Source organism: Takifugu rubripes, chromosome 22 (genome assembly GCF_901000725.2).
Source record: "Takifugu rubripes chromosome 22, fTakRub1.2, whole genome shotgun sequence".
Taxonomy (NCBI): Eukaryota; Metazoa; Chordata; class Actinopteri; order Tetraodontiformes; family Tetraodontidae; genus Takifugu; species Takifugu rubripes.
In genome coordinates, this window is record NC_042306.1 from 4,963,056 (window position 1) to 4,981,490 (window position 18,435).

An 18,435-nucleotide genomic window follows, 5' to 3' on the forward strand; every position below is an offset into this window, starting at 1 on the left:
TTGAAATATGATTCCTGGTGGAGAGGTAGCGTCGCACGTTAAACAGCGAAGATGCACCTAACTATAGTACATGACTCCTGTCCCACTGCCGTTATCAAGTTTAATTATGAATGGGATGATTTGTAATCTCGCGAGATTTCCCCATAGCAACCCGGGTTTATCTTGGATACCACGAACTCATTTCAAGAAGCCAACGAAGAGAAAAGGGTAACACATTCTCGGTAACTTTTATTAACTCGTAAACGCAAATTTTGCTCTTTTATATTCTGTTTTTGTTTAAAGATGCTATCTGAAAAATGACCTCTACTAATACACAATGTATATTTCCTAATTAAGTACCTATGTTAGCTAATTAAGTACCTATGCTAACTAAATACTATATTATTAGCCAAGTACTTGCAAATTATAGTAGTTTTAGACGTTAGAGCCAGAACTTATTGTGTTTAAAAGCAGCAGGTGTCACCTCTGTCGTTGGGCTTTTTATTTATTTTCGTCAAAAATGGTTAAAACGTTTCAATTCTCAACGTGCTTGATGATTGAGCCAAAAGAAATTGTATCTTTTGCTCAAACCTAAGCTAATTATGGATACAGGTAATTAAAGGAGTCCTGGGGTCATAAGTTTAAACTGTAGGTCTGTTTTGACACTACACTCGGTGGGAGGACATAATACCTCAGAGATTAAGACCAAAGTACAACATGGTGAAAATACAAAATGAGGGATATGGATTAGGTGTCATTCTGCTCCATTTAAATTCTTCTTGTCTTGCTCCCCCCTTGTAGGTTTCCATTTATATGCAGTCTCCTGATGAAACGCAGCTCTGTTGGCCCAGCCAGTCCCTGTGGAGCCTGATTGCTGAGCATGTTCCCGGGTCTGAGCTCCCAAAGATCCGCACAGCGCTGGGCAACTCCCTGGTTGACATGTACATAGACTTGTACGCTGAGGTGAGAGCTGCACCATCTCGCTGCACCATCTCGCTCTTCATTTCCGGAGTCCAGTTACGAGCAATGATGGGAGACTGATTTCAGAGGTCAACATCATTTTGCGCTGAAAGGAAAAACCGATTTGAGCTGAGAGGTAAAAGGTTACCTCAACCTTATGTCTAATGTAGGCGGTATGTCAAGAATTATTTTACATAACTATTGCAGTGGTCATATTCTACAGCACTGCACGTCACCTTAAACTCATTAAAACCTTCGCAGAGTCGGCTGCATTGGGATTGAGAAGAAAAAAAGGCACAACCAAGGCTGAATGATTAAATACATATTATATTCCGCAGCTACAGAAGGTCATCATAATGTCAAACTCCACAAAAATCACTTTCCAACAACTGTTATAGTGTATTATTGGATGCTACATTCCAGTTGAACTACAGAACTGAGTTCATGTCTTGACGTTTCATTTCTTTACCTGGTCTGTCCCTCAGTGCTTGTACTCATCCAACAGGTTAACTGGCCTTACCTTGAAAAATAAATCAATCATTTTTGGGCTAATAGACATAAGTTTGCCTTTGATTTTCCTCATTGACAGCGTTAATAAATGTGACAGGGATTGAGGTTTTTTCAACCTCTTGCTGAAGTCGGCTGCCCTCCAGACTTGTGTGGAGATTCACATTTGTGGGGATTCGCAGCCATCTGTCCATCTTTGGCTGCGATGCTGAGACATTCACCAGGATATTATGCCTGTGTTTCTTGAACATTATGTGTGACCATGAAATACCAAACAGTTGTAATAACAAATTTCTTGGTTTATATGATCAAAAGTGCCAAAAGTCTGATTTAACATCTGTTAACCTTTTTCTCTTCGTCATACTGCTGAATTTACCTGGTTAACCTGCTTGAGATACGAGATACTGTACACTACAGATTAAAAGTCACTGTCCCACTGTAGGTGTGGTGTAAGTGTCAAGTTACACCATTCCCTTCTCTTTAGACGTGTGTAGGCAGAGCAAGGAGGTGCCAATCCGGTGTTTAACTAAAATGAGAATGACTTTATTTCCAAATTAATAGAAAGAAGAAATGAAATGACTCCCGTCAGGTTAATGCAGGATCCCTTCGCTTTTACTTCAAGGTTACACTTGTGTTTTCCTGTCTGATGTCTCCGTTTTCCTTCTCCCCTCTGCTCTTTTATGCTCCCCCTGTGTAATGAATTCCATCCTTCAAAGAGCCGCTGCGGAAGGCAGTAGTCCGTCTGCAGGCGTCGTCCCTGTTCTTAAATACCTCTGTTCCTCCTCCATCAAGGTCTCCATTGTCTCCAGCAGTTGAATCAGAGGGAAAATTAGCTTCTCTGTTCTGCTTTCCGAACTTCCCCCAACGCTCTGAGTCGTTTAGAGAATATTAGCCCTTTAAGTTAAATGTATTATGGAAGCTGGTTTCAATTATTCACAATAACCCCCCCACCCCCCCAACAAGTGTTTTAAGTGACAGATTTCAGCAACGTGCGCTTGAAAATAGCTCCTGTATGAGATCAGCAGTCCTACAGAAGGAGAGGGAAAATACCAGATCCAGGAACAGCTCTTTAGCCAGTTGGCTGTGAATCCTTAAAACTGCAGGAGGAAGGCCTGGAATGGGCCGAGGGCGTGTGAAGGCTGATACAGTTGTCAGAAAATGCTGAAAGTCTGATCATTTCCAGGTATAACCAATGTTTAATCACGTGCACAATGTTTATTGTGTTGACAAAACAGGATCTGCACATCTCCAGGCCAGGATCAGCGTTGCTGTTGATTAACGTGGAGCTCTTCGCCCATCTGTGCTGTTCTATTTTACACTCATTTGTAGGTGTTATTCAAATAAATAAGCGATGATTCGTTTTCTCAGGCAGAAATGTGGGAGAGTTTGAGTGCCCAGCGTGGACCCGGCAGAGGTGGAGGGGCTGCCCCACGTCCCCCACAGCTCGCCGACCCCCCTGCGATCAAAGAGCTGGTGCGTGCTGAAGTCAAGATGCTTCTGCAGACCCTCAGAGAGAGAAGCAGCGCTGGGAGAAGGTTTGTGGCGACTTACACGCAGCGTGTCTTATCAGAGGATTAGGACATGAACGTCTTGGGAGATGGAAATGTGCTTATGATGAGGAGCGGTGTGCACGTGCAATGATGTGTTTGGGGAAATGCAATACGGCACAGTGTGCACATGTGTGTAAATGTGGCATTCAGCGGCATTAGCGGATAATTCTCATCACCCATCGCCGCCAGAATAATAATTTGCCAGTCGCATCAGGAGCGTAGCACGTTAGCTGGAAGGACAGCTGTAATTACATTACAAAACACTTATAGAAGAAACAGTCCACAGATTCTACACGGCGCAAACATGGAGTGCACGAGCGTGCCTGTTTTAGTGCTTTGGCATTTGGCACTTGTCTCGTCTCATCTTCTTAACTGCTTTATCTCCTTCAGGGTCATGGTGAGGGTACAGACTGGATGAAGGCAGGTTCACCCCTGGATGAGTTGTCTGCTCATCGCAGGGCTCTAGATGAGCATCTGTGGGTTTGCTACCTTGCTTACGGGTACCTTGGCACTGCTCTGAAGGTGTTCTGGCACCTTCTCCTACTACCAGAACATCTTTAATGTTTTGTCTGCACTGGGGCTTGAGTCCAAAACAGACTGAGCTAGCACCACCCATGTGCTTGTTAATTGTGTAAAAGAAAGGTCACATCCTTTACAATCCTCTTAATTAGAATTGTAAAAGCATCTGGTTAGCGTCCATACGGCGAGCGCAAGGTCTTAGCTTACTGCATTTACCCTTCAACATCAGTCAGCCATCAGGACTTGAGCCAAATTACATGACTTTATATAACTCAGGGTGTTCTAAACACAATTTGAATTAAAACCCAGTTTGACAGCCAGGTGCTTTACGAGGCTTCCCCCCGCCCGTTCCACTATTAAATTACCATAATTTATTTCTCTACCGTTCAATAAAAGCAGTTCCCGGTGTGAACTAAGGTGTTTGGGTTTTTAACCGCAGATCTTTTCTTTCTGCTTCTATCAGTGGTTTAAATCAATCGACGCCTTGACAAACAGGTCAGGCCCGCGTCACTTCTCCTCGACAGAAGAGAGCAGTAAAATGTTATATTGTGTCCCCTGGAAGGCAGAACAACTGTGGTTTCATGCAATGGGATGGGAAAGCTTTTCGAACAATAGGACAATTATAGAAGGGAGGCGTTCGTGCATTCCACAGCGGGTTGAAACCAAATCCACCATGACAATCCAACGGTATCGATCCAAACAGATGGGAAAGAAAGTAAATTGTAGTTTCATTCCCATCTTGAAGAGTTGTGTCTACGAGTGTATAAGGAAATGCCTGCAGTTTAGTTAAACCACTGGCAGAAATGAAACAATGAATTTTATGATGCAGGGACCACCAGGGACCCACATACAGCCATATTCTCTAACAGCTCTTTAGCTTTTCCTTTTTGTGACTAACGCAGTTGAAGGGGACAGCTGCTCTTTACTGAGACCATAATGCAGTAATGTCATCTGAAAACACCCACAGATCTGGTGGGAATGGTGAAATTTAGCCAGATCATCCCACATTTTGGCATCAGGGGCTCTTGTCTTTATGAGGGTGTCCTCAAGTGTTCCCCAGCAGCATCCCGGCAACCAGCTGGCTCCGCTCTGGAATGTTGCCCCAGGATGCCTCTCTGGATATGCTGACGCATTTGAGAAAAAGGGTCATTTCGGTTGTCCTCATGCTTTTGTGAGTAAAACCGTTTATTGCCTGTCAATTTGTCAATGTTCTCCTCATTGTCCTCCTCCGTTGCGTCATTAAACGCTGCAGCCGATCCTTCTGGCTCGGATGGTGATTTACTTCCTGCAATTCCACCTTTTTTTATCCCATCTTAACCCGAGCTGCAGCAAAGACGGTTCCCAACCATTTCTGTCTCCTGTTGCCATTTGTCATCCTCCTCACTCATACGCGGGAAGATTGTCTCAATACAGAACTGATTATTAAATTAAAAATAAATAACACGTTGCCTTTGATGTATATAACTCAACATTTAGCACAAACCAGGAAGCCCCTGTGAATCAGTCTTTTTTTATACAGGCAATTTAAAAATGGAACAAAACACTTCATTAAAACAATATTCATCAGTCATCTGAGCTTTAGTGAGACACTTGAGCTTGTTTGTCTTTCAGAAGCTTTGATATTTCTGGGGGCAGCTAGGGAACAGCTGTTGGCAGGCTCTTCTGGTTCTCTCTGGTTTTACAGAGGAAGAGGATGGTGGTGAGATGGGTATCAGGTACGGTCTGTGATTCAGTGACCAGGACCGGATGAAATGGATCACGATGAACAACATGACGAATGCATACGTGTCCAAACAGTCCCTTCACGCTTCCCGTCACCACAGCTGCGCTACCAGTGCAGGTGTTTGCACTGGCGCAGATCACAAAAGCTGTCGAAAACCCGGACGGTTTTCTTCCTGGCAGCAAAATCAAATACCCGTTTTTATGTCGACAGATTTTTCATTCACCGCTCGTCCAATAATACTGACCGACACTCCATCGATCCAAAGGGACGCAGTGTTGCCATCGTAATTTCAACCATAACAGTCATTGCTGAGCTTTTGGATTTCAGCCACCAGCAGAGAAACTGCTTTGCTTGACACTGGCGTTGCTGACCTGACTTAAATTCTGACAGCTTTCGGTTGGTTGATTCCTTAGTTTTACCGACACTTCCGTTGTTTGCTGCTCCGTTGTCACCGTAAATGTGCTTTTTGCCAGATCTTCACAGGCTGTGGTGCGTCCACTGATGTAGAAGTGAACCCGTATAGTACTATAGTAGTAATTGTTTTTACTGTACTACCTCAGTTTGACTTCTTTCTTGCGTTTCATGAGGGGCTCCTCCAACCGCTCTCCTGAATCCGGAGCAATTGACCTTTAAATACTGACTGTTTTGGTTTTGCTCTGGAGGTTATCCCCTCCTTGAGGAAGCTAGATGTAGTGCACATGTACATATTATGTTGGAAATAACTCATCAAATGCTTCCTCTGCAATATACTGGCGTACCCCTGGCTGGGAATCACCGAGTTTGAGTGCCCAGCATGGACCATATATGATGCCTCTGAGTGTTTCTGGCAGTGATATAAACATGGAGGCCCCGCCTGAATTATTCCATCCCTGTCCCTAGAGAAGCACTGGTTTAGACGTTTCACACACTCTTCCAGTCATTCTCGCATGCTGCTACATGACATTTACATTGTACTGCTAACTGTTTTATTCATGAACAAATCTGTAAATGTGACGTCTCTTGTGCTTCCAAACTTTATGCATAAGCGTGAAAATGTGCCGACGCTACAGAAAAAGTCAAATGATCACTCGAGTCTTTAGAGTTGACCTTGTCGGGGGCCGTGGATGTCTCAGCAGAACTTTCATCCAATAGTTGTTGATCCCATCCAAATTAGACCAAAGTGACTTGACAGAACAGTGGTGCAGCGCTAACATGACTAAAATCTCTTCCCGCTCCTCTCCCATAATTAGATCACGCTTAAACGGAAATATAATAAATATAAAGTGACAGCTCTGCTTGTTCAGCTGGCAGACACTTCATTTGAAGCAGGACAAGTGGTTCTTTAAGACCAGGAGAGACATCAAGGCCGGTATTATAAGCTGACAGTTTCCAGAAGACCACAGATCTGATGGGGAGAACAGCACTGAGTCTTATTAAAGTGTCGCTGAGCGAGACAGAAACGGAAGCCGTGCCTGGCCGTGCTCGCTGTCCTCGCCGCAGTAGTCACTGTCACTAGAGTGCTCCTCAAATGGATTAAATCAAACGTTGGCTGCCTGAGAAGTATTTGTAAAACACAAATTGCCGTCCTAAATGGCATCGGCGTGTCAAGCGAAGGCTTAAAGGGAAAACCCAGAGATGCTCAGCTGTGAAACTTTCAAATGGCTCATTTCACTTTCATTTAATAGGTTTGTTTGCCAGGGAAATTAATATAGTACAGCCAAGTATACAGACCTGGATCTTTATGTTTGGCCCAGTAAATTCAGTTTCTTTTGTTCTGTATATTTAGTCAGAGACATGTGCAGCCTAGCTAGTATGAAGTCAGGCTAAAGCCACATTTGCCTTGAGAATTTACCATTTTATGAGGTTTTGTGGATGGGTGTGCACCCTGTAAAAGTCAATTGATTTATCTTATTGGCCTCATGTGTGGTCCTCACTCTCTCTCACACACATACACACACACACACACACCCATCCAGGAGCGATTGTCATCCTCTCTGTGAAACAGCTGCCATCTTTCTTGGGTTTTGCCTTACAGATGTCAATGCTGCTGACTTTCTTTTCCCTTCTGTCTTTTGTTATCTGATCATTGTTATTTTGGATTGCACACTTCTCCGGTCGCTGATGATTTCATTTAGTTGATGCACAACAGCAGCTTGAAGAATGAACCTGGACTTGCTTCCATACCTGTTCTCTTGTTGATGTAGTTCAGAAGACATGGTGTTCCACTATGAACCAGCCGTGGTCGACTATGTCCTGGGTGACAGCGGCGGGAGCAGCTCCAAAAATGCCGTGCACGAGACGAGGTAAGTAGCTAGAAGAACTACAAACTTGATGCTGTGCATCACATGACTCCTCGTCTCTGTGGTTTTGTCCCCCCTCTTCAAGATCGTGGTCTCGGTGTTCAGTACGGTCCACCGCTGCCGACGAGATCGAGGCAGTGAGGGACAAGTTGAATATCGCCAACATCGGCCAAGTAGTGGATCGTCTCAAGTAAGCTTTCCACTTTAATCATAATAATTGCCACTTAATGTTTGACAAATACCAGCAGTATGTGATGGTATGTGGACATTAAACAAATTAAATTAATGTTTTTGGGGTTTGTTTTGGTTTTCAAATAACATACCAGCATTTTACTTTAATAGAAAAATATACCATATTACAGAGAATAATCTGTGTTTCATCATATGTATAGAAAGCACACAAAACATATCATAGCCTCTTCCGGAATGAAATGTCTCCACCTAGTGGTAGCTGGATGTTCAGCCTCCCTGTATATTTGGGTTGGGGTGTTTGTGTTGCTGTAGCAGCAGCCTAGATTGCTGGCAGATGTGTGAGGTTAGAAAAGACATCTATTAGTACGTGTCACGTAGAGCTATCGATTTGAGTGAAACCATGTTAATGCTCATTTGGCCTGTCGTACGTGCTCCCACATATAAAAGTCGAAATCCACTCGGAAAACGGCAGTTCTCCCAGCAGCCATCATTCATGCTGCAGACCGTCAGCAGTCGCCTGCTGTTGCCACACACGGGGGTGCGTGTCATCGCTATGCTAACATATGGCAAGATTTTTGTTCTTTTTAGAGGTCTTTCTCATGGATGCAAACACCAGCGCCCCTAGTGTCCATTTGACAAACAGCAGGAATCTTATGTTGCATTATTCAAGAATTCAAACCAAATTTGTCACATTCAGTAGTAGCATTTTCTTCCTAATATACGTGAAGCATCTGCACCAGGACACACTCTCACAGATGAACTGACAACGTTCGGTTGATATTTGTGCATTTCCGATTCGTCTGTAAGGGATAGACATGTGCTGTGGTAGTTGTTCACAGACCTGTACTACTCCTGAGTGTTCCGTAATTTCCCAGAACTCCCTGAGTGGATTCTGCTGCTACCTTCATCCTCCTTAACAACAAATGCCTTCTGTATGACCCCCACCTCCCTCCACACTATGGAGGCCAACAGGTCCACAGTGACTTTGTCTACCTGACAAGAGAGAAGAAAGACTCCACCTTCTCCACTTCTCCCTCTGTCGTCCCTGACTGAAACAAAACAAAGAGATCCATTGTTAGAAAATAGATCCTAGAGAGAGAAAGTTTCTTTTTCATCTGAAAGAAGTCAATAAAGTCTTCTGTAGTCGTTGTAACCTGAGAGGAAGAGCGTGAGGAAGGAGGCAGAGAGAGGGAGAGGAGGGAAAAGAGTGGCCTTATTAAAAACTGGGAGATAACCTCTGAGCGCCCCTCTTCTGCTGCCACCGCCTCTGTTGCTGTGGCTTTCTTAATCAGTCTTCCACGAAATGACCTTTCAGTTCTTTCAAAATAAGAGCATGTGCTCCACTGCTGTGCCAACCTTCAAACACAGCGCCACATTTTACTCTTGAAAAGGATCACGCTTGTGAAAATAATCACCAGTACGATCGATCAGACACATGTTTAAGCGCTTAAGAAACCTCTGCTTCTAAAGGTGTCGGGCTGCGCGTGCCCGCCGTGACTAACAGACTTTCCACTTTGACCCAGATTTGAATTCTTGGCACAATTGTTTCGGTTTTCTTTAAATGAAAAACAACTGGAGGAAAAGTGATGTCTGTCTCTCCAGGTCTGTCCTGGCAGAGGAATGCAGAGCACTGAACAAGCTGCTAAAGCATTTAAAGGTAAGAAAACCACAAACCACATGAATATATGGGACCTAAATAATCCTGATGGTGTTAATTACTGAAGGGTTTTGAAGAAAAAATTGTTCATATATAGTATTAAAACTATATTAAACCATCCTGATGATGCAGAATGGCCTCTGGTAGCTCTGCTACACATCTTTATTGCAGCCATGTTTTGAATTTACACACAAATGCAAATGTACACACACACACACATACACACACACACACACAGGGAGAGTCAAAGGTACCTTGCAGGAGCTCAGCTCACTTTAATCTTGTCTTTTCATCCGAGCGGCCCAAAGCTCTGCACTGCTGAGTAAGATCGATCTCTAACCGCTCGAATTACTGTCCGTCACATGCCGAGAGAGGCGCACGGCAAAACAGGCAAGCGCACGTGCGCGGCAGTCTGGCTACTTTCCGATTCTGAGTTAGTCAGAGACCAGGGGTACGACTTTTCTGCAGACCAGATGTGGAAGTATATCTGTGTGTGTGTGTGTGTGTGTATGCGTGTGAAGTTGTTCAATGTAACTCTCTGTATAATCCAGGGAAAGAGTTTCATAAAGGCGTTAGTAGGATTCGCCCTGAGCTGGTGTTTTATTTAAAGTCCGTGCATTTCTAGTCTGCTGCTGCCGCCTCGGCTCTCAACAGATGGGAGCTGATCCAGTTTCTAAAATGCTGTCAGCTGTGCTGGAGCATTAAAACGCTGCTCGTTGCGGGATGCTGGACGGCGGAGTCAGGCGGTGGGGGTCTGGTCCAGCTTGAGCTGACAGCACAGGGAGGCGGCCGCTGTCGACCGGTTTTCCAGCAGCAATGGTGACCGTTGTTTTCCAGTTTCTGCTCCTGAAAACGGAGCCGTTGTGTATGTTGGCTGCACCTGGGTAGCTCTGAGTGACGCATGACAATAATGACATTAACATGCGTGCTTTCCTTAAATATACCTCTGAGTCAGCGCTGTGGCCATGGGTTCAAAGCCCGTGTTCACCACAGACGCTTATTGTGTGTGTGTGTGTGTTAGTAATCTATGAGTGATTGGCAGCCTCCTTTCTTAATGTAGCAGCAGTTCATGTAATAGCCCAGTTTTTCTGCATGTGGATTGGAGGATTGGAGGTCAAAGGATCATGGAACACGGCTGTTCTGTCATTTAGTGGTTTCTTTCACAAACACACACGTGCACACACATGCACTGTTCCATTTTGCCCGCTGTTATTCTTCAACATTTTTTCCATTCTTTTACAGTCTCTGCTCATGTTTTTATGAACATATTCAGCATTTCTAGCATCTATTTTTGGACGTCTGTCACAACACTGAATGAAATGTCTGTGTCGATCACTCTCAGATCACATTAGTAGTGTAAGTAAACACATCTTTGTACTGTCATGGGTCTTTTTGTGGTTGATTAGATGATCTAGGAAGAAAAGATAAAGGCGGAGTGAGAGTGAAAGCCCTGTGACTTATTTCATTTTCACATCTGCTGTAAATAAAGGCGACCAAACACGGAACCTGATTATAATTTATTTTTTAATTGATTCTAATTGAATCTCCAATGTATTTGCTAGCCTCTGTAAAGCACTATGGATTGAAATCAACTTGCCTTGTTCCCTGCAGGATGATATTAAACAAAGATGCAAGAGTCAGTCAGGGAAACAAGAACCGACGCTTCAAGGTGATTCCATGCGGGTTTGCTGCCATCTAGCGGCAGATCTGTGTTGTGCAACATCAGTTTTCCTGCTATATCCGCGTGGCTCGTTTTGTCATTCACATCTCATTAAGTTTTTATGTCAGAGAATAGATGAATTGAAATTGGAATGCTTATCAATTTACAAACCAAGGCAGAACCCTTTTATGTAAGATCCTTATTAATGAAGTCAACAGAATCGCTATGTACTGCAGCTAAATCCATCTAGTCTGGGCCAAATGACAGATGAATTCATTGGAGTACATTAGCTTGGATTCAAATCATAAATTTCCTTTCAGACCTTGTACAGTAGCACTCGCGTGGGTTATTCTCTAATGATTTTGTGCATTTAAATATCAGTTTATCCTCTCAGTGCCTTTATTTAAATGCCAACGTCTGCTGCACTCGTGTGCTTCCAGATTTGAAGGATCTGAGAGGAGCCGTACAGAAGGACCTGCGACTCTTCAGCTGCTCACAAGCTGCATCGCGTCCAACTTGGTCTGCTGTCAATCAGAAAGTGTCACAAACCAGGTTCAGGTTGGCGTGTCTAATTACTACTTACTTAATAAACACAGTTTTTACTTTGTTTTCTTCAAGTAGGATGTTTTAATCTGAGTCCCACTCGCGCTCTCCAGATTACCAACATTACAAACATCTTCTGCGGAAACTCTTCCAGCATTAAACGCAGTCATAAAACCACGTCCAGCTCCTCCGCTGTGTCCTGCAGGACCAAGGCCACCAGCCATCCCTCCGGGTTCAAGGGTCAGACGAAGGAGTATTTCTTCAGCAGCACATCGGTACGTCCACCTCAGCTGGACTGAAAGCAACACACACAGCTGTGTGCAACAGGAGCCGCTGATGGTTAAAACCACAGATTGTAGTTAACGCCAACACCAACCCATTCCAACAGCACCACACTCACCTGCTGGGACCACATGATGGACATGTAAGGGGTGATTAATCTACACTAAGAAAAAAGCAATGGCAAAATGATCTCTTTGCAGTTTTTATTTCATTGGGGCAATAGTAACAACAATGAAAACCATTATTTTCAGCTGATACTACAGTTTTTCAAACACACACCTTAACCAAACAGGTAAGATGTCACTTCATGGTCGATGTACTGAAATGCACATAAATAGTGGAAAGAGTAGAAAGAGTCTAATAAAATGCAAACCTTTGACAGGAATAAACATCATAAATAAACATCACACAACACAGGAACATTGCAAACACTATTCCCAACATTTCCATTTTGACTCATCTGTGTATTGCTGCAAAAGCATAAATGTATCCAAACAGTGGAATGTACCAGTGCCTTGACTTGGCTGGGGTCTTGTACAGGTGTACCAGCATGTCAGACAGATCAATCCACCCCATTCCTGTAGGCAGAAATGAGTGACAGACACGGGGGGGCCTCTTTGCTCCACCGTTGGACATTTGAAAGAAGCGTGATCCCATATGCGTTGCTCAGAGGGTTGACGCATTTGTTGCCGTAGCATTTCACTGCGACCACCCCTTCAGCAGACCTGCGATCAAATGCACCACATCCTCCCTTCCTCAGGGCTTTGTCTGACATCAGGGTAGCTCCGCCGATGCGGTTCTGTCAGATGGTGCCGATGCACCCGACCGTCATGGTGCCAGCAGTCCTGCGTGGCTGGGGAGTTCAAGACACCCATCAAGAGCGGTACTGCCAGGAAGTCTAAAATCTCTCGAGGGCTAGTTTTGATTGGATCCCCCAACTCTTGAGCAGAGTACAAATTTGCGTGATGAGCAATACGTTCAATCACGTTGTCAGTAAAAAGCATTTTAAAATATTAGAAGGGCGTTTTTACAGCCTCACTGGGGTCAAATCTTGAATCAGGAACCTGAAACCAAAGATTTTTTTATGTGTGTTAATTTTACATCTATGTCGGTGTTACTAAAGCTTCCTGTAAAATCTGCACTTTTAATTTAAAAAACCTTTCACAGTGTTGATTAAAGTTTGAATTAAAACCGCATTGTAAATTTGGACTCCGCATTTTTAGTGGCCAACTTTTTTGACTTGGAATAAAATATGTATTTTGTATGTAGTGTTGTCAGTAGATTCTAAAATAAAACTGGATGATAATAAGAGTACATGTGCCTGTTTGCATGGAGTCACATTCTCCACCCAGAGGTAAAAGCTAGAAAATTGACCCTTTCTATAACAACCTATATCCACCAGCCACTTCATTAGCTACGTCTGCTGCTGATCTCTCACAACCATCTCTAGAGTTGACAGGGAATGGTCCCAACAAGAGAAAATATCCAGTGAGCAGCAGTTGTGTGGTGGGAGGAGGAATATGGCCGACTGGTTCCAGATGATAGAAAGGCAACAGTAACTCTGTTACAATAACCACTGGATACAACCAAGGAATGTAGAACAGCATCTCTGAACGCAGCACTTTGATCAGCACAGATTCATCCTGCCTTGTGCAACAGTTCAACCTACTGGTGATGTAATGGTGTGGTAGAGCCCCTGAGTACCAAGTGAGCATCGTTTCAACCTACCCAAGCATTGTTGCCCATCCCTTAATGACCATCTTCAGATGGCTACTTCAGCACTATAATGAACCATGTCACAAAGCTCTGATCATCTAAAACTGGTTTCTGGAACATGACAATGAGCTCTCTGTTCTCTAGTGGCCTCTACACTCAGTTGTCACGTAGAATTAAGGCAGTTTTGAAGGCAGAAGGGGTCCAATGGTTCACTAGCTATGTGGCTGCTGAGTGTTTACTCTTCTGAACACCACAGAAACCTTCTTTGACAAAATTCGAGGATGCAGCCTGCAAATAATGGGGGATTTCAGAGAAAAAGGTGACAGGCTTCTCAGCAGGACCTGGAGAAAGTGTTGCTGTGTCTGAAACCTGGCAGACTTCCAACCTACTTCTTTAAAAAATTTTGGAATTGAAATAAATAATCCTGCCTCCAACTGCGAGACAAGGTGTGATGGTTCTTATCAGACAAAGACCCTTGAATGCAAACTGTTAACACACATCTTCTCTAATTGTCTCAACGAAGGTCCCCCTCTAATAATAAGTGGCAGCCAATCAGGATTTACTAAGGGTAGATCAATAAATAACAACATTCAAGGAGTTCTTGATTTAGAGGAACGTACTGATCATATAAGTGATTGTGGCTCCTATTTCACTTGATGTTGTAGAACATCCCTATATTTTCAAAACATTAGAGATGTGAGGCTTTAGGGAGAATTACAGGAGGACAATCCACTGTTTTATCACAATACGACCAGTTCATAATCCTTATTAGGAGACACCGCTCCTCGATCCGAAATCTCCAAAGGCCGCCCCATTTCACCATCATTTTTTCTAATTGCAGCACAGATTATTTTGATTCTTGTAAAAAAAAAGTCTTAAGTTGAGAAATTCAATAGTGATTGTGATATAGATACAAATGTTGAGCAGGTTCCAAAGATCGTTGAGACCATTGAACTCTTTTCGACGGCGTGTGCCCTTAAAATGAGTCCTGAAGTGGGACCTGTCACACTACTGCCATCTTGTGGTAGCATCTGGTGTCAGGCATCAGATCTACTGCTAAATACTTGCGTGTTATGAAAGGCAACAAGATGAGTTTATTGAGAAATGGAACAAGATATATGCATGGAAATCAAGGTTAGACAGGTGGCTGATCGGAGATCTCGCTGCCCTTGGTGGCATTTACATAACAAAGATGGAAAGTCTTTGAAGATGCATTTATCCAGCTCAGACTTCCACTGTACACAGAACGCCATTAAAACTATAATCAAGGTGAATTCTGATTACAGGAAAAGGGATTCCCACTGTTCAAAGAGAGCAACCTTGGTGAAAGACTATGAAGATATTGGGCGACATCCCATTGAATGATTGTATCAACGGAAAGTGAAAGATCAAGTAGTTAAGAACCTTTTTGGTAAATATTAACAGCTTCTGGCATTCTGTCTCCGGAGAAGTTTCTCCAGAATGATTGGGGGAATTGATTTTATACCACCTTGAGATTTCTCCGTCCAAACACACCCTGATAAACTGTCTTTGTTTCATTCACAGACGTCGCTGTGAAGATGTTGTGCAAGCATAACTTCCATGTTTGCATATGGAATTTGTAGATTCGTCCTTTCCAAAAACAGATCTTTATTCTTAAGTGGGTTGATGGAGAAAAAAATTTGGTCTGTTACTTAGTCTTAGTCTATGACGAACTCAAATTAAAGTCCCAGTGTAACCATAATGAACAGAGTTATTAAAAGTATCCCATCAGCTTTTTGATGGTTAAAACGCATTTCTCTATTCACCTATCTCTTCCCACCCTCTTTGACCATCCAGGGACAGGATCTGTCAACTGAGACTCTGCCAAATAACGTGATCCCTGGTCACACTGCTCTGCATCACGGTGTTTCGCTCCTCACTGTATATTGTTGTATGTACTGTATTGTCAATAAAAAACATTTTTTTTAAATAAAAATAAAATGGCAGTCTCCGCCCACACGTCTGTTCGACGTCTGTAATTGGCCTGCAGTCATAGCGCACGCGCTCATAAAGGGGAAGTAAGGAGGTCTTACTGTCACGGTCTTTCTGTCACGATAAAATAGAAATCCGTGGAAGGCTACACACAATATCGAAATATTTTTATATATATATATATATTTAACGCAAAAACTAAATAAATCCAGGTATATTGTTTTGGTCGGGGTTTTTTTTTTATATTTGAGGGTACAAATATTGTTATTTTGACGTTAAGTATAGTGACAATTATAGCCAATACTTTATTTTGAAGATCACAACCGGAAGTACTCCTATATCAGGATCGATTTATGGACTGACTAAACTCTGCTCAACAAATCTTAGTGAACAAATCGGGCAACAGGTGAGCATGTTGGCACCTTTAACTCAAATGTTTTAAATCGTTTCACTTTACCTTCAAAATCTGATTGTGTCCGTAAATTATAAACTGTTTTATTTTTGGAAGAGGACGCCAGTTTTACCTCGGATTAGATAGTACAAACAATACAATCGCTTAATTAAAATCATGTCAGATTCATCACATTGCTTTCAAAACTCAGCAAAGGACTTTTCTGACAGTGTTGCTATCGGACATGACTAGATGAAATGTGATTCCTTGTTTAATATTTCGTCTGTCATATGGCAGCAACTTTACACCCTGCAACTAACTCAGTGTTGGCACAGATTCTCTATAAATACCTCTCTATAAACGAGCTTCCATAGTTACGTCCATACTTTTGGCTACATATTTATCCCTTAAACCTGCGAACTGAGCTATGGTGTTTTGCAGCAGCAGAGAAGGCTGACTTTCCTGCTGAACCTGTTCCCACCAGGCACATGTTCTAGGCACAGTTCACCCAAAAGGGAGCAGTTTTTAAGTTTGATCACCATATGTCATATGTCTTTTCTATAATAAATCACGCAGAACCTTATGTTAATACATCCTGATCATCCCACTGGTTATGTACCTTGTGTCTGTTCCTCAGAGATGTGGTGGGTGCTGCTTTTGCTCTTGGCCTTGCTGGTGCTCTTCAGCACCCTAGATGTGTGGTACTTCCTGCGGGCAGCTGTGGTTGTTCTACGGGCCTGGTTCCAGACGCCAGTCTGGGATGTGACAGCTGAGCAGACCCTCACAGGCAGAGTCACGACCCACGACATTGACATGTGCCACATGAACAATGCACGTTACCTTCGTGAGTGTGACTTCGCCCGCTTTTCCCTCTACATTCGCAACGGTGTGTTCAAGGCACTGCGAGCGCTCGGAGCTTCAATGGTCGTAGGGGCAACGACCATCCGCTACCGTAGGGCTCTGTGTATTGGTGAGGGCTATGAGCTACGGAGCCGCATCGTGACATGGGACGACAAAGCCTTTTTCCTGGAGCAAAGATTTGTGTCAACAAAGGATGGATTAGTGTGCGCTGTCATGTACTGCAAGCAGAGCATCATACGGAGCAGCCCAGGCAAGATCATGGAGCACCTGTGCAAGCGTAAGGTGAGGAGCATGCCTTTCATCAAGCGTGCATGTTTTTTCACTGGAAATGTGATGAAACTAGAAGTTCTTTGTGATTGACATTGTATTTGGGGTTTATATCTTGCAGGTGGAGTGTCCCGAGTTTCCAGAGGACCTTCAGCACTGGGTCAACTTCATCTCTGCCAGTAGCCAGGCCCTCCGTACTGAGAGCGGCCTACATGAAAAGAATCAATAAGAGATAACCTAGGAAACTTTGGAGACTTTTTGTACTAACTGACTTCAAGTGCTCAGGACTAAAAGCCCCTTTTTTGTACAGTTCTGCCTGGCACACTCCTGCCTATGCCTTTAAAAATTAGCTTTACCTCTGTGCCATTAGGAACATGGGTGAACACTACAACAAAAAGTATTCCACAATGTTGGGAGACGGTACAGTACATACAGTAAATGTAAAGGATCTTTAAATAGAGGAGAAGTGGGGGGGCGGGGGGGCTTTAAAAATAGCAACATGTGGATACTGTTATATGTTGATCAAACTCTAATTGGAATTAAGATTGATTCTATAGACTCTGTACATTGAGTTAGCTGATTTGAATTTACTGGTGCTTAGACTTTAAAAATGGAGTTTACAGTTTATACAGGGAGTAATGTCTGTATTAAAAAGTTTTTTTTTTTAAATATACATTTGGTGTAAGTATCTAAGTTCAAAATAAAACAATAATAAAATTTGATTCATTTTTGCTTTTTAATTTGCTTGCTTTTAATTTGCTGAACAAAAAGAAAACCAGTCTGATTTTAGTTATTCGGTCTGTTAGGGCTTCATGAGTACAGAAGAAGATGAATGATCATATCTTTACACAGATTTATGTGCTTAATATCTCAATAATTATTAATCAATATAGCTATTGACATTTGAGACAAATTATTGAAATAAGCAGTAATGCAACTATATTGCAATTTTCCCCCTTGTTCCTGCTTTTTGTGTATTCCCTGTATGTTCCTGCCTTTGCTTAATAAGGTAACCCTGTACTCTAGTTTTAGTTAAAATTAAAAAAATAAAAATGACGCTGATGATGACAGTTTCCGGAGAAAGAAGAAGAAAACCAGGAAGTTGTTACACCGCTGAGCAAAGCCAGAATTATACAGTGGGGGGGTGGGAGTAGTTTAAAAAAGAAGGAAAATGCATTCGACTCTTATCGGGTCGAACCGGTCGGGTCGGTACCAGAGAAGTCAGTGCGGCCGGACTGTCCCTGGCTGCCAAATCTGGGGCCTGCGCTTAAAAATGACGTCATGGCATATTTTCTCAATAAACTTGTCAAACTTCTCACGTGGACAAACATAATACCTGTATTGGCAATCCACTGTCGGAGAACGTTTATTAATGCTGGATTTGGATCATTTTTAT

The 18,435-nt window shown here is 43.0% G+C and overlaps 2 protein-coding genes across 2 annotated transcripts; both read left to right on the top strand.

The window, feature by feature from the left end:
- Positions 1 to 7: 7 nt before the first annotated feature.
- ccdc24 (coiled-coil domain containing 24) lies at positions 8 to 13,162 on the top strand. The gene is made up of 10 exons (XM_029831110.1): positions 8 to 25; positions 148 to 207; positions 781 to 942; positions 2,815 to 2,981; positions 7,422 to 7,520; positions 7,603 to 7,707; positions 9,312 to 9,366; positions 10,978 to 11,035; positions 11,467 to 11,584; positions 11,683 to 13,162. The coding sequence occupies exons 1-10, from the start codon at positions 8 to 10 to the stop codon at positions 11,930 to 11,932; spliced, it is 1,092 nt and encodes a 363-aa protein (XP_029686970.1). The 3' UTR covers positions 11,933 to 13,162.
- Positions 13,163 to 15,824: 2,662 nt separating this feature from the next.
- LOC101071842 (protein THEM6-like) lies at positions 15,825 to 17,761 on the top strand. The gene is made up of 3 exons (XM_003975452.3): positions 15,825 to 15,926; positions 16,549 to 17,054; positions 17,161 to 17,761. Exons 2-3 carry the CDS (start codon positions 16,551 to 16,553, stop codon positions 17,266 to 17,268), a joined length of 612 nt encoding a protein of 203 aa, XP_003975501.1. The 5' UTR covers positions 15,825 to 15,926; positions 16,549 to 16,550; the 3' UTR covers positions 17,269 to 17,761.
- Positions 17,762 to 18,435: the final 674 nt, after the last annotated feature.

Coding starts and splice junctions, on each gene's coding strand:
- ccdc24 (XM_029831110.1), top strand. Junction 7,521..7,602: donor AATGCCGTGCACGAGACGAG/GTAAGTAGCTAG, acceptor CCCCTCTTCAAG/ATCGTGGTCTCGGTGTTCAG. Junction 7,708..9,311: donor CAAGTAGTGGATCGTCTCAA/GTAAGCTTTCCA, acceptor CTGTCTCTCCAG/GTCTGTCCTGGCAGAGGAAT.
- LOC101071842 (XM_003975452.3), top strand. CDS start 16,551: ATGTGGTGGGTGCTGCTTTTGCTCTTGGCCTTGCTGGTGCTCTTCAGC. Junction 17,055..17,160: donor AGCACCTGTGCAAGCGTAAG/GTGAGGAGCATG, acceptor TATATCTTGCAG/GTGGAGTGTCCCGAGTTTCC.